This window comes from Dermacentor albipictus, unplaced genomic scaffold (genome assembly GCF_038994185.2).
Source record: "Dermacentor albipictus isolate Rhodes 1998 colony unplaced genomic scaffold, USDA_Dalb.pri_finalv2 scaffold_12, whole genome shotgun sequence".
NCBI classification, from domain to species: domain Eukaryota; kingdom Metazoa; phylum Arthropoda; class Arachnida; order Ixodida; family Ixodidae; genus Dermacentor; species Dermacentor albipictus.
The window spans coordinates 13452175-13467994 of NW_027225566.1; the positions used below are offsets into that span (position 1 = coordinate 13452175).

At 43.5% G+C, this 15820-nt stretch overlaps 1 protein-coding gene across 3 annotated transcripts in view; it reads left to right on the plus strand.

Moving 5' to 3' along the window:
* Nucleotides 1-15820, plus strand: part of LOC139051482 (nose resistant to fluoxetine protein 6-like) — a 121222-nt gene that overhangs the window by 83931 nt on the left and 21471 nt on the right. For all 3 annotated transcript variants that reach the window (XM_070528457.1, XM_070528455.1, XM_070528456.1), the window contains 6 exons: nt 2086-2265; nt 2805-2898; nt 3204-3290; nt 4931-5096; nt 7014-7096; nt 14804-14926. In XM_070528457.1, the coding sequence (XP_070384558.1) occupies nt 2086-2265; nt 2805-2898; nt 3204-3290; nt 4931-5096; nt 7014-7096; nt 14804-14926 (733 nt within the window). The remainder of the gene's footprint in view (nt 1-2085; nt 2266-2804; nt 2899-3203; nt 3291-4930; nt 5097-7013; nt 7097-14803; nt 14927-15820) is intronic.

Genomic DNA, 15820 nt, shown 5'->3' on the forward strand with positions numbered 1-15820 from the left:
TAAGGCAGTAACCGAAGGCACAGGCAGGTAAGGTAATAGCCTATTAGATAATTTTATTAATGTATTTTAACGGTCATCTCAGTTATAACAAACCATGTGAATGAACGCATGGTCGTATCTTAAATTTACGACAGAACCTGTTACGAAAGAAACTGGTGCTTCTCAGATTTTTTTGGCCAAATAGCTCTAATTCTTGCAGAGAAATCTTTAATTCAGCAGTATGAGCCCTGGAGTTTAAAAGTGTTTTTAAAACCACAGTTTTTCGTTAAAGCAAGAAAAGTTTAGAGTAATGGGACGAATTTCGCCAGCGCGTGTTCGCTAGAAAAGCCTATGGACGCGTCTATTGGGAGGACAGCTAATCTTCAAGGTCCCGGTAAATACCGACGGAACGGTGAAGAACAGTATGACAGCGTGTTGATTGCGGTCTTGCAAAATATCGCGTTCTAGAAGATTATTTCTTCGAGAACGGTTTTCTAGATCAGCATTTTTGAAGGCCACCTTGGTAATTTTAGAAAAAAAGAAGTTGATTTCAGCACGTAATTCTCAAATTGCACTGGAGTCATTAGATGGAGTATTTAATGCACCAATGCACAGCTCTAAAGCATCAAAACGGCAGGCGACTATCTGTTGAAATGCCTTAATGTCTGCAATGCCTGGAGTTAACTTATTTTGCCCAATCAGTAGTATAGAGAACATTTCGGATACTGAAAGATCATTAGTGTCATAGCGTACAGGAGGAGAATGTGCGTCAGTAGCCCCATCGAGAGTGCAGTTGGAACCAATCGCATTCCGGGTACCAGTCTGAAAAAATTTACTGCTACTCCCTGACTTTGTGAAGGGACCCAGATTGAGCTCCCCATCACCGCTCAGGATCGCACTATTTGTGCCATATAGGCGTCTAAACACCAGAGTACAAGGCTATGTGTGCAAGGAAGCAGGAGCAGAAAGCGATCATGAGATTGGCTGCGTACAGCGTTAGAACAGTAACCCACCTGCATGAAGAGCAAGGAACAAATAAACATCGTCCTGGTGCAGCTGCAACCTGGCCAACTGAAGAATGGACCAAAGCGCAGGACATTTATACTCTTGGTGGCTGACGTCACAGACCGGCAGTTGTCGGTTATTGGTTGATCAAGAGGCATGTTATGGGGACGACCGACATGTAGAAGTTTGAAGAGGGACAGGCTGGAGCTATCAGACATCGGAGTGATAGGGTATCCCAGAGCAAGCACTCGGCAACATTCATGTGCCCGGCCACAAACAGGACACCAAGGCCAGACGAAGCCAATCCAGGCGTGTGTCGTCCCAGAAATTGTGGTCAGCAAAACAGGCGAGGCACTCATTGCATGAAGAGCAAGCCACGATTGAACATCGTGCTGGTGCTGCTGCGACTTGGCGCAGAACTTAGGGTTGGAAGTCACCAGGGGACTCTCAGATACTACAATGGGCGACAATTCTCTGTGCCTCATTGATTATATGCTTTATCGAAGCACTTCCCATGCCACATTTCCTCAAGAATTCGTTTATTTTCTTATGGACAGAGACCGCCTCTATTGTCTGATCCATAGTGGGGTGATTGGGCATCAGATTAGGCTAAATAGGCTGGTAATTGAGCTTTTTCGCTTCCTGGAGTAGGAATGTTTATGCGGTGCCTGGAGTCAAGATTTCGGGAAGCATTGGCCTTAACCTGTCTAGTGCGCGCGCCGCCCGCCTTCATCACTCTGGTACTTTTACCCCGCTACATTCCTCTGCCTGACTAGTGTACCCCTCATGCAGAATCCTCGTAGACACGTTTTCTTGACGTTCTCAATTCAACCACAATTCGGACTGCATAGTGCTGAAAACGTTTTTCTGCTCTAGACTGACCAAACCTGGCTTTGCTTTGCTCGAATGAACATGTGAAACCTGCAAGACTGCTATGAGGGACTATGCTTTACACGTATTATTTTTATTGCTTAGATTTCTCTTGCTTAAGCAACCGTAACCAGCCTAAGAATACTGGTCTTGGCTACTATATTCATGCCTATGCGAATTTCAATTTTCTAGAATGAGCAAAGCTGCTTATGCATTTCTTTTTTTTTTCAGCTGTCTCTTACAAGTGCTTCATAGCGTTCTCCGTAGTGACAAACACAAGGATAATCTTGAAGGTCAACGAGGACAAGTGTTCCGATAGCTACGCCTATCGTTTTGTTCATGGAATTCGGTTCCTCAGCATTTTCTGGATTTGCCTCGGACATTCCTATGCAATCATCACTGAAAATATAAGTGAGACATATTTTTTTCATGTTTTCTTCTCATTGCGTGCCGCGAAAAGTTGGTAATATGAGTTCATGCTTTTGGACACCTATGTGGTATGGCCATAATGAAAGTAACATTACACATCGTCTTTTTGAAGATATAATAAGGTAACGTAACGAGAATGAAAACTTGAAGTTACAGGTTTAATTGTTCCGCGTCTTGCGAATGTTCATATATTGCGTAAGCGCTGTCACTAAAAGTGTTGTAACATTTTTGAACGTATCTTTCAGGTGTGTCTAAATGTTTAATATTATTGATAACATGCAGTTGTTAGCGGCGGCTTGTTCAAATAAACTTATGCCACATAGGATATTTAAGTTGTGTCATGATATAATTGCGCATAGTTAACTGTATGAGGCTAGAAATTTGGTGTCGAATCTGCCACTTAGAGCCACGGATATCAAATGTTGCACACTTGCATTTGAGCCGATATGTTAACATTTCTGACGTTTGCACTGCAGAAGACATATTGGATATTTATTATTGTGATGCAACTTTCTTTTCAGCAAGGCTACTTAACGCTCTGCACTATTTCGAGCGTTGGGAAACGATGATAGTAACGGCTGGTTACCAAGGCGTAGACAGTTTCTTCTTTTTCAGGTGAGGCGCATGCCCTACATGCTACTGTCTAGAAATATATATGCACTAACTTTGCGCCCCCATTCGCAAAGCGGTCTTCACACGAAACAAGACGGGAAAGGAAACGATGACTGAAGCATTATTTGTGCGAGCGAAATGCTCTGTGGATCTATTACCTTCTGTAGGGGGCGTAATTTCATTATCTTTACAAAAAGTGGCGATAGAGCTTAAAATTGTGTATAAAAAACTGAGTTAGACATTTGCGTGCCATGATGTTTACATGCTTATTAGGAAAAAACTGTTCCTTTCTCTGCGTTTTCCCGCAGCGGATTTCTGCTCTACTTTGTACTCAGGAAGCAGAAGCACGACCGACTAGCCGTGGCTGCAGTTGCTATGGTTAGACGATTTATTAGGTAAGTAGAACAGTTATAGTTCTTCGTAATAAAGCACCCAACATCGAGATTTTATGAAAGATTCATGCCCAAACTAATTGCATAATTTACGGAAGTATGCAACTTTTCGAACATCATTCTTGCTTTCTTGAGCTGTTCATTTATGACAAGGTTACAAAATTGCCCCAGGTAGCAGGAATAAATGCTACCAATTGGTTTCAGTCACTCTGTTTTATATGTCAACTGTGGTCTTTCGTAAGATGGTGCTTGGTCTTTTCAGCAGAACGCTAAACAGTAGCAGGTAGACATGCATTTATAGTAGTCGCACCAGAAACAATCAGGCATGTACTCCCGATCGCAAGTAAAGGCTAGCCAGCAGTTGACAGCAAAAGTGAACTGGCCCAAAGTTTTCATAAATATGCTGTAATTTATATGCCTTTTGGTGTGAGTGAGTTCAATAACTACGAAAAGATGTTCTATCGCTATTCCAAAAGCTATTTATTCCTACAAATTCAGTAACCCTTTAACCCTCAATCTCCAGCTGCACTCCTCATGGGATGTTGTACAAATATCGCCAATGATGAGTCACACGCAGTTAGCCCGATGTTGTACTGCTCCTGCTGCCGAAGACTAGTTACGGTCAGCATTGAGGGAAAGATACACAAAATCATGGCTGCATAAAGAATTAGGCAAATTCGGTATGTTGTTTCCTGAATTATTTTGGCGGTTAAAGGTTTAAACACGAGAAGTAAATGTGCACCTCATCGTAGAGAAAGATCACATGTTTCACACTTCCTGCTGTCTATTTTACAACCTGTGCCATCATCGTGGTGCTTCAATGGAAATACAAGCCAGACTTGTGGCAACGGAGGCTCCTCAGTGGAGTATTAATTGTCTTGCTTCATTGCATTGAAAAGTTTTCATGGGTAACACTTAGAAGAAATTAATTGAGGTCGCACCTAATGGTTATTTTCACGGGTGGTTGTGAACGCGAATGTCAGTTGAGTTCACTCGTGGATTCCAAAAGCTGACACTGCCGTAGAGAACGCTGCTGCTATGATCAATGATTTCCGGGTGTGACTACTAGGACGTGCAGCGACGTGAAATAAGTTTGGGCGTACTACCCAAGCATTTTTGTTTCTCTGGCTGTATCTGGATCTTTCAATCAAAAATACTTTCCAGAGTTATGCCATCTGCGCATTCTTCATGTCAGTTATTATTGCTTCCATGGCACAGATGAATAAATTTACATAACATATTTACTTAAGAATGTCAGTAGTTCATGTCAAGTCTTTATCCATGGAGCAGAGACATCAGCAGAAAGAAAATGTATAGAAAATTCGTCATTTAAATTTCGACGTACGAAAGAATCGCCTATCGCTAAAGCGTTTCCATGCAAAGCGGTTAAATCGATGACGTTGCGTTTGACTTGGCGGTGACATAGTTAGCTGCAATCGCTAACTCTTTGGTACCTGGTAGGTTGCGGAAAACAAATAGAAAGGGGATATGGTTGGATCCCGTTCGATTCGTCAAAGGTACTTATCGTAATGAGTCCACTGTAACACAACCACATAGGGTTGGACATTGCATGGCTGCCTTAAAAATCCGCGGCATATTCGCACCGAGTTTTCAGACAAAACATCATTTTGTTCTCTTCCTAGGTGCACCGTGCCCTTGTTCTTTATGATAATGTCTATGTACCTTCTGCCACTTATTGCATCTGGCCCAAACACCAAAGAATTTTATAAGAAGTTCTACTCCGAAGTTCGGAAGCACTGGTGGGACCTACTCCTTCATATACGGAATTGGAGAGGAGACTCTGAAGTCGTGAGTACGCATCTTGCTTTTTAAGAATGAGGACCATACGGTGAGGAAGTCAGGGTGATTGTATAGAGCCGGTCTGTGCCGTTGATCACACACGAGAACCTGCACAGGCCAAAAACAAGCACTAGAACTGTATCATAGCGGAATAACTCAGCATGACCATTTTTCTATGGCACATGCATTCGTTGCAGTAATGATTGACACTGTTAGTTTAAATCACTGAGAATTTCTGGTGGCCCAATAAATTATTTGCGTCAATGACATTTGCGTCCTTGTTGTTTTATAAATTTCAGAAAGCTTCTCATGCCTGGTAATTAAGCACAGAAGTCTCTCCTTGGCCATCCCTAGCCTTTTCGCGAATGAACCGGATATACGATCATCATGAATAACACAGAAGTAAATATGACGTACACATCGCTACTTAATTGATCAGGTATTGTTGGGACCAAAAACTCAGGCAGGATAACTGCACGTACAATTATGACTGTCTGAATACTGTGGCATCCTAAAAGAAAATGGTCAACAGTTCCTGCGCCATTTCCCCGTGATATGTATGAATCATCTTTATCCTAAAATGTTTCTCCTAACTCAGCCTTCTCGGACCCCTTGATCCCGATTTGAACAGTAGGGCGCTGCCTTTCGAATTACCATAAATTTCGCCATTCTGAGTTTATTCTAGAGCACTCACGAACCCGAATAATAAAGCACGGGTATACGAGCGCTCCTAGATGCACCTACTCTTGTCGCATGGCTCTTAAAGTAGCAGGGAGACATGGAACTTTCGTAATAATGGTTTTAGGTTGCGTTGTTGAAGTTCACGTCTTCTGACGGCTTGTTCCTAACTCGTGCTTCTCACCCGCTGAAGAACATCAGATGCCACCATGTCAGCGATAACCATCAAACACCGCGCATTCTTAGATTAGCGCTACTCAGAATGAGTGCAGGAAACAAGAGACACAAGAAGAAAACAGGTGGGTGCTAACGAGAAAGACACCGGTGGCCTGAATCTTCCTCTTCGTATTATTTAGTTCACTCATTTTGAGCCCCGCTAATTCAAGAAAGCGTCATGAAATACTGACTAGCCCAAACTAACGCCCTTCCTAACTACCACTTGGTCAGTCAATTTAACTACTTGGTGAAGCATAGAGTGACAAAAGTAATTTAACAGACCCTTGGCGCTGTCCCGTGTCATTCATGTGTAGCATTTAATTCCATCTCTAAAAAACAGTTTATTGAAGTCATTTCATTACAAGCCAAAAGAAAGACTAAAGTTCTTACCTCGACTTATGTAAACAGCGCAAATGTCAATGTAAAGAAAAAGTGGCTCGAGTATGGCCTCTGAGAACGTTTATTGGCTCATGTGAATGCAGTAGGTATAGGTCATTCAAAGGAGGTGCTGGGCAGTGAAACGGCTCAGTCCTGTCACTGAATGGAAACTGCGGAGTCTGTGCGGGGCCTGTGTGTTGCTTATTGTGTAAAACTGCGTGAATACGGGACACGATGGGCAAGAAAAACGGTCAAGAGCGGTGAAGCCCTTTCAGTGCTTCGCTGGGTCGGTTTATTATCAACCGCGTACCGTCTTCGTGATTTCTTCTCTTTTTTCACGATAAGCTATGTAGAAATTGGTTCTTGAAATGCAAGGATTCTCATGGGTTAAAATCTTTGGCACTCTAATGCCCCAGCATGTCTTCGAAGCGATATGTAGCTAAAGGAAGGCATTGGATAATTCTTAAAAGTGCGAGTGAATGCATATGCACATGAGTTCGCGATCCTAACCACTCCATGCGAAGTAAAAATCATGTTTAGTTTCTTTTTACAGGCTACCACCTGTATAATTCATTTATGTATGCGCTATTTTCATTTTTATTCACTGCAATGTCTCTACTGCTACCCATTTACTGATGTATCATATTTTTGCAGTCCACCATGTTGCACTTGTGGTACCTTTCTGCAGACTACCAGCTGTTTGTAGTGGCCGCCATTGTGATTCAGACTTGCAAAACGTGAGTACATGATGCAATGCTGCCGTTACATTGAGACGAAATCTTATTGGAGTTCTTGTGTTTATCATTAAGCCTCAAATTATCCATCTAAGAAATGCTAGACATTCATGCTTGTCAAACATTTCTGAACAATAAATTTGCCGGCTAACTTTTATGAAAGTGTCAACACTTATTATGTGATCTTCTTTTAAGCCTATGTGTGAAGATTAGCCTATTTATAACTAGGAGAAGTCGACGCATATCCGCTCAGCTTTTACGCATAAATTTTGCTAGTGTATTTCATGTCCTGTCAGACACTTTTCCCAATTTTATCACGTGCATGAGAACGCAGAAGTCAATGAACACTTTCTTTTTTTTACTGCACGACTCATGACGGGAACATGCCACGTCAATGGTTGCTGCTACTCTTTTTAAGAGATCATCGCAGGTATTTACTCATGTGGTCACACCTCTGACGAAATACAGTTCCAGGAATTAAGGAGCTTTCATTGTTTGCACTACTAAGCCGAAGTTAGATTAAGGAATGGCTTGAATTTCTTGAGTGTCGTTTCCTACTTCCTTACACATTTGCACAGCCATCAATTATGACACGTTTCGTACTTGAAGGATACTTAGTGTGTTATACTTTTGGATGCACGTTGTGGACGACTTTGCAGAGGTCATTATAATTTACAATTCTGTTTGACACAATCCATTTTTCTGCTCTGACACTACAGCTCGGAAAGTGAGGTGTTTTTACTGAATAAAGCCTCCCCTTAAACGCTCGGTGCAATTTGAATTGGCGAAAATATGCATAGTCAGAAATTCATCTACCCGCAGTACGTGGCCTGCCTGTCTAACTAGACCTTCCTCTTTTCGCGCTGTCATGCATTGACTATTGCACCATGTTTGAATATGTTATTCCTCAGCAATAAACTTCAACAATAATGAAGTCACCGCGTCAGCGCCCCAACAGCTCACTGGTGAACTGCTTCACGCTGAATTCTGTCTTGGCTACTATCATTGGCGAACTATCCGGTGCCTAGAGGGCGCTTTAACTGCGCGCCGTACGTAGATTTCACAAAACGTAGGGCTGCGCGAATGTGCCAAAATTTTAATCCGAATGAATAGCACTTGTATTCCATTCAGTAATTCACTAAGTTGTCGAATACATGTTTTATTTAACGGAAAAAGCACTTATTGGAGTCTCCCAAAGCATTTCAAGACTGTTCCGAATGATTCTGTGTCAGGATAGCTACGGTTGTTGCACTATGGCAGCAGTTCCTGAGCGAACGCATTTGGCAGGTAACTCAAGGTAGATAATTTCTAGTGATTCAGTCAGAATGGCTCCCTTTGAGACAGCCTACATATCAATTTGTTCCCATTTATTTTTTGACCAATGAAAGCCTTCTTGCAACAATCTGTGAGGTTGTAGTATCACATCCCTTTCATTCAGCGAACTCAAGACAGTACGTGCCTATAACAACATGATGCATGTTAATTGCTTCATACTATTATTGCCATGGTGCTTCAGATAATTCAAAGCAGTTATCATTTACAAGCTGCTTCGTTATCCGGATATCTAATCGTGAATGATCTTACTTGCACATATCAATGTATGCAAGCCTCATTTCTTTTTTTTTTACCAAACAGACTCCACCAGAAGTTCACATTCCATATGAATATGCATTCTGCTTTAGAAATCGTCAAAAAACATTCTATCGCATTTGATATTCGGTGGTTCTTTTTCTCAAATATTCGGATTTGAGTCAATTTGAAAGTTGCATCATTCGAACACCCGCCATTAAAAAGCATGTGTTGCAATCACCAACGTGAAAGGAGGCGGACAGAAGCCTCCATTGGTCCGCTCTAGAGCATAGTTTTTGATTTTGACTGTTAATTATCATGAAGAAATAGCACTCCTTCTTCGACGCAGGCCACCTGTGCACACTAAACACACAGAGCTGTGCCCAAAGTGCATTACGTGGAGCGTTTTACTCGTTTCAAAATTTTCGGTGACGCTAGCTAGCTAAACCACTAGTTTTAGCTTAAGCCTAGCCAAAACGAAGTTGCCTCGTAGCTGTGGTAACACCTACTCTAACCAACACCACAAGCTCCTCACTCAAGGTAAGCTTTTACGCTTACGTCAGTCGGATCGTGGAAACATTTCATTATGGTAGCGCTGTTATGGACACTGCAGGGGAATTTTTACTGCAGCCATCACCGCCGCCTTCATATTCGTGTAAATTCCAACTGCGCTATAACGATAAACCGGTCAAGCGCCGTGTGCTGGACTGTGGGGGCAAGCGTGCGAGGGCGTGCCGAGAAGGATCGTTGCTTGATGTGCGTCTTCTTCTCGCGGGCTGGAGGTGATCAAACTCTAGAGTGAATTATAGGCTAGCCCCGCGGTGGCTTGGCGCATACGCGGCCCACGCGCCGTGTGTAGTCTATCATCTGCGGAGGGTTCCAGGGTTAAGGACGAGCCCAGACGGCCGGTAGCTCCATGTGCGTCGTCTTCCCGCGCGCATGGAGGTCGCGTAATCTAGGCTTGGAGACGCGGTGATGTGAGCGGCAGCGCGACGCATTCCCTTCTCCCTACCGGCTCTCACCACGCGAGCGTTGTGACAGCGGGTGCTCGCGGTCATCCAGTGAGATCGCTCCGTGTTTTCCGTGTTCACGTGACACCGCGTTTGTTTCGTTAATAAGTGTATGTTATTTTGCTTCAATTTACACGAGCTATCAAGTTAGGCACTTACTCGGTCTAATATACTGCTACCGCTACGAACGCTTCGACTTTCGGCTGATGCTGCCACTCTGCTTAAACCAACATATTCCGAAAAACACGTGTTTTCAAGGATATGGGAATTCGTGCAGAGGGAACGTGCATTCACATTTAGGAAGCAAATGAGAAACGTGCATTGTTGTTCCCATCTTTGAGTGAAGATCATACATCGCATCCATGAATTAGAATGAATGAAACCAACTCTGAAGGCAACGCTCCCCATAGAGTCCATGCAATGAAATCGGTAACCGCAGGAGCGCCGCCATGTTGCTACTCAGTGAAGGAGCGCTGGCGCAGACGACGAGGTGCAATTCAAACGAGACCCGCAATCAATGCGATTCCGAGCTTCCCTTAAAATGGGGCCACCATCTAGCTCAGGCGTCTGCAAACCAATTCTTTCACGCGCCATAAATTTCGCTTTAAATTTTTTTAAATAGCCATCATATCTTTAAAAAAAGAAAACAAAATTATGCAGATCCCACACACTGTGGGAATGTAAGCGAAGCTTTCCGTGATGTTCGCTTTGATTGACGATAATTAGCGGTGATGTTGACGGCTAATAGTTAATTTCTTCAATGCTTTGTCCAACACAAGAGTGGTGAGTTGATGTTAAATGTTACCTTGCGTGCACCAATGCTGTTTATCTGCGTAGTGCACAAAACGCAGAGGGAGAAGTGTTTGCTGCAGGCGTTGTTGTGCGCCATATTTCATAACCCCTGAGAGGGTTGAGCGTTCTCATTGCCTCACATAGCACATCCCATCGTGGCCGAATCATTAAACTTGAATTTGATTATGGGGCCGTAGGTGCCTAAACCACAATCGTATTATGAGGCAGGCCGTAGTGGCGCCTTTCTGGCTAATTTTGGCTCCGCGGGGCTTTTTGAACGTACCCCTAAATAAATATGCGCGAGTGTTTTTTACATCGCCCCCGTATAAATGCGGCTGCCTCGGTCGGGATCAAATGTGCAACCTCGAGCAATGCCATAAACGCAAAGCTACCGCGGCATCCACAGAAGTCTTGATTTGACGTGCTACCTTTTCCGTTGTGTCGCCTAGACTCTGCGGTGCGCTTTAATTAATGCGGCTCTGCTTCTCCACGCCCTGCGTAAGTTGTCCGCTAGACATATTTGCATGGTTTTATTTTTCGCAAATAAAAGAAACGCACTGTACCGTACCTTGAACTTACGTTTATGTAGCGTTTCCTTGCCTTCTCAAGTCACCTTCCCCTCCTTGTATTTGTATGGGAAGTACAAGCGAAGAGTGGCAAGGCTGTTTCACTCGTTTTGCGATTGCGTCAGTTCTACTTATTCTCTGCCTCCTCTCTCCCCTCCTCTCTTCCATTTTATATAGCTTCCCTCTGGACTTGCACGTCGGTTCAAAGCAAAGCGCTTGCGCGGCTCACGAATAATTACAGCTGCCAAGAAGCTAATGTGACGACGACCCGGGAGCTCCAGAGGGCATTTGCACACTCGACACGCTGCGGCCCAAACGAGTTCCTCGCGTCCCTTTTCATCTCTGCCACGCTCCTTGAATGTATATACACGCTGTGAACTTCCCCCCGGCGCGGTGTGCCAGGCAGCAGCAGCAGTGAAAAAGTCGAAGGGAAAGGGAAAAAAAGCTTCGCTTTATTACGAAATGAACTTTGCGCAATGTACACACGCACGTGCTACATGTAAATGCTTGTTTTTGCATCATGGTTTGCATCATTTAAGGTTACAGAAATGAGGCTTCGTCACGTGACGGCGCCTTTGTACACGGCACATTTATCCCCCGGCTTGTCCTCTAGAGTTAGCATACTAACCCTCAGGGCGTCCCCTAAGAACGCCACGTGCCAGTTTGCGATGCAACAACCGCGTGATACTTCATTCTGTGGATGTATTTCTCAACGTATACACCCACCGCTTTGGCTCAGTGTCTCAGGTGCTGTGTCGCTGAGGATCAAGTGGTGGGTTCGTTTCTGGGTTCCAGCAACTACATTATCAGGAAAGTGAAATGCATGAAGGCTGGTATAACGAGTATTGTCTACTCGCTAAGATAGCCCGAGGAGTTCAAAATTTAGACTGACCCTTCCATTCTCATTTCGATTTATTCCCATAGTCAATGTGCGGCTTTTAGCCTCAACAATACCCGCCAACAATTCATTTCTCCTGCATCGCAGCAGGAATACATTAGCAGCCGTCGTGTTCATTGAGGGACAAGAAAACGAGGCTGTAATTTGAGTGTTTCTTTTCCAACTCTGCACAAGTTGGAGTTTTTGTACTTTCTACATATGAATTTGACCTCGGTGAGTGAAGGGAAAAGCCCAGTATAAGGCATTCAAGCGTGACATTGTTTACATGAATACGATCCTGTTGCGCCCAAGTCTCATCGTACTTGACGCCAAGGAGTCAGTACCGGGAGCGTTACTTTCTGTTCTTCGCTGCTCACAGGAACAGGCAACATGTTCCGTTCGCTTTCACACGTAGATAGCCAAGCACGTTGCAATGAGTACAATGACACAATGTGGGGTGAGCGAATATGTCCCACAGCGCTGTATTATCTCGACTCGATCTGGCCGTCTTGGCTGATTTTGTCAGCTTCATGTCGTTATCTACCTCGATGGGAAAATGTGGTTACACAAACTCGTTAGTCTAACGCAAGCAACAAGTACAAATTTAAGTCTATCTGTGGCCTTTCTAATGCCAGATTTGCTTTCTGTAAGGTTGTTATTTTTGCTGTAACTAATGTATACACACTCTATAAGCAAAAGTCGCTAAGTGGTTGCCTCACCAGATCCCCCACAAATTTTATTTATGCTAGTGATCGATGATGAAGTTTAATAGCATCCGCTTTGAAACTAGTTGGCGACGAATGGCCACCTACCAGCGTCGGCCAACCAGCTTTTACAATATATTTACACTGTAAATTGCAAGCCGCCAGCTATGGCGATAAAAAAATTAATATTGGTTGATTATTTACGTAGACAAAAACAACTGAAGATCTCAAAGCCATATTTCCAGCAGGCGATCTTCAAGGCCAATTTACAGTCTGAATTCCCTTCGCCTCGGCTAGCGTACACTGAAAAATTCAACCCAATTGTGCATAAAGTGCATAAATGGAAAAGGGCAGGATGTAGTCTTCCTACGCGCAAAATTAAGTCGCAGTTGAAAATAGTGCATGCACACTTGACAGTGAAAGCAGCAACTCTTTACTTCCCCGATGTGAAAAATTAAAACCGGAAGACACTCGGTTTCTTCGTTTTACTATTTATCTAAACTTGGTCATTACGTGATACCAAGACTAATCACACAACTGACTACTGCAGTTGAATTATTTACCGAAGTCACGCATGACAATTGATGTTACAGGTATTCGGTGTGACGTTGTTTCTCTCTCGGAATGCGCGGCTGCCATAGCGGCAAGGGTGCGTGAGCTGCATTTTGAATTTATAACTATTTTCGTGACGTACGCTTTAGGGACACAATTATCAGTGCGTGCACAATGATTATATCTGTTTACAATGCCCAAACCTGGTGAGGGGCTCCCTGAAAAGGCCCCAAAGCTTCCCGGAGATCGATGATGAGCGACTGGTTATTCTCTCACGTTTACTGCCCTCCCCCCAGACGCTCTCGCCTATTAGCCGCGTACTTCTCTAGAAGGCATACGGAAACACGTCAAAACTATATATATATAGTTTTGACGTGTTTATATAAACTATATATTATAGTTTATATATATATATATATATATATATATATATATATATAGCTTCTTTGCGTTCTATACAATGCCAGTAAACAAAAGTCGTCAGACTGACTGTTCCTTTCGCCTATTCCGGCTGTATGTAGGCCAAATGCACTAACATGTCTTTTTTTCAGTCTATTCCTGCTCTACAGTTCGTGTAGTGACAAGGCTGGTTAAGGTGTCTAATCGTTTAGCCTATTTATTGTATAGCTAATATCTATAGCTAATATCTATATCTATAGCTGTATCTGTGCTCAATAAGCCAGGGCTAGCAAGAGGTACGACTGTTTACGTGTGCAAGAACAAAATGAACGATATCATCCGAGCGAAGCGCTATGAAAAAAAGTTGAACAATAATAATAATACGAATACTATTGAACGATAACAAAAGCACGCCTCCATCAACGCTCGCTTCGGCCAGTGGCGCCCAACAATGCGCTCTGCATGAGCATGCGCGTCGTGCCGAGAAGCGCACTAGCTCCCATGCTATAGCGGGCCAGTTTGCAAGCAGGTCATAAGCTGGGCAATTGCTCCTCATGACTCACGGTAAGTTTGCCGGTCATAAATCGCACGATCTTCTACTGAAAGACACAATCAGTACTTTCAGTGCGGTTGGTTACAGTGGTGCCTTTGGTTTAGAGCTTGAGCACTCGTATTCCCTATACGGTCCATAAAAATTCCACCAGTATTCATATGGACATTAATATTCAATGTCATCCTCCACTATAATATGATACACTATTCTAACATTCTAAAACTACCTGCACTGGGTCTGATCAGCATCTCCAACGATTAACTCAGTGGTCCGGGTTCGATGCGGGGCCCCGGTAGCCGCATTCTAGTGTGGGCGCAGTACAAAACCAAAATTACATACCGCACTTGGGGCGCACTTTCAAGGAGCGTGATGAAAGGTTATCGGGAGCCCTCCGCTATGGCTGATCTCGTTGCCGACGTGATGTTTTGGACCGTTTAAGGCCATTAGTAAATCACGCTTGTCACGAGGCACGTGCTATAGCCGTGGTCATGAAATGGACCCTTCTGCCGGCGAGTTTGCAAAAGAAGTAACGTCGCTGGTAGGGCTAGTGCACTCGTAGTGAGGTATGCGTAAATCACTTTCCCTTTGCCATTGTGTAAGTGAGGCGTGACTAGTTTTGTGACAGCTGTAGCTCTCATCGAGTTTTTTAATGGGCTTTATTTTTTTTTTCTTTCGTGTCTCCGCTCAGACGAAATCGGCTGGCTGGATCCATCTTCGTCTTGCTCTCACTCGCATCTTGTGCAATAGCTGCGTGGCAAATATATGGCACCAACATGACGCCATTCATGGTCCTAGTGCAAGGTTCGTACAGGTGAGTGTCATGAAAAGATTCGTTGTTTACTGGGAAATCATCCTTGGCAGTCATTGACGATGATGCAGTGAGATGTGACGAAGACATGGTGCGACCAATGATTGCTTGGCCGCTGGCATTGCGGGTGAATGTTCGTTAAAACCTAGTACACCGGAGGTTATGGACTGGGAGAGCTTGTCGAATAAGCGGAGGGAGAACTTTTTTTACCATTTAAAGAGATTATACCAGTATAAATAACATTAGGTCTGCACAATCTTGGATTACAATCCCTGCGATTAATACCTCTATGAATATGAATGGACTCAAATGTAAACTGCAGCTGGTTGAAGTCATTAAAGAAATATAACAGGAAACTTTAGAGTTGTCTTTCTAGCGTTAAATAAACTTGGAAATACTCTAAACCATATGAAAAATACTGCATTGCGTAAAAGAGAGAGCCAAAGACAAGAAATAAAGGCAAAGAGGCTAACAAAAGTCTCACCCGTTTCGCTAGCCTACACTTGGGAAAGAAAAAGGAGGAAATAAAGATAAGAGAACATAAAAATTAGTATGATACTTTTTCCTACAAACCAGTTTCGGTTTTAGTGCACTAAGCAGCTGAATGTTTTATGACACCACGTCACCTTGGCTCCTTTCGATCGCTGCTTCTGCCACACGCAAGCTGCAGCCAGGAGAAACACGCGCAGCACTTCCGTATTTTCTTTATGAGTGACGTCATCACACAAGGCCTCATTGCTGCGCTATTTTCCTCTGCGCTATGACGTCACGATAATGTTGACAAGTCCGAGATTTCGAAAAAAAAAATTATCTGATTAGTGCTTCTCAGCCTCCACTTGCTTCTGTAATTCACTTAATTGTAAAAAAAATATGAGTAAACGAGTAATAGTGTTTCTG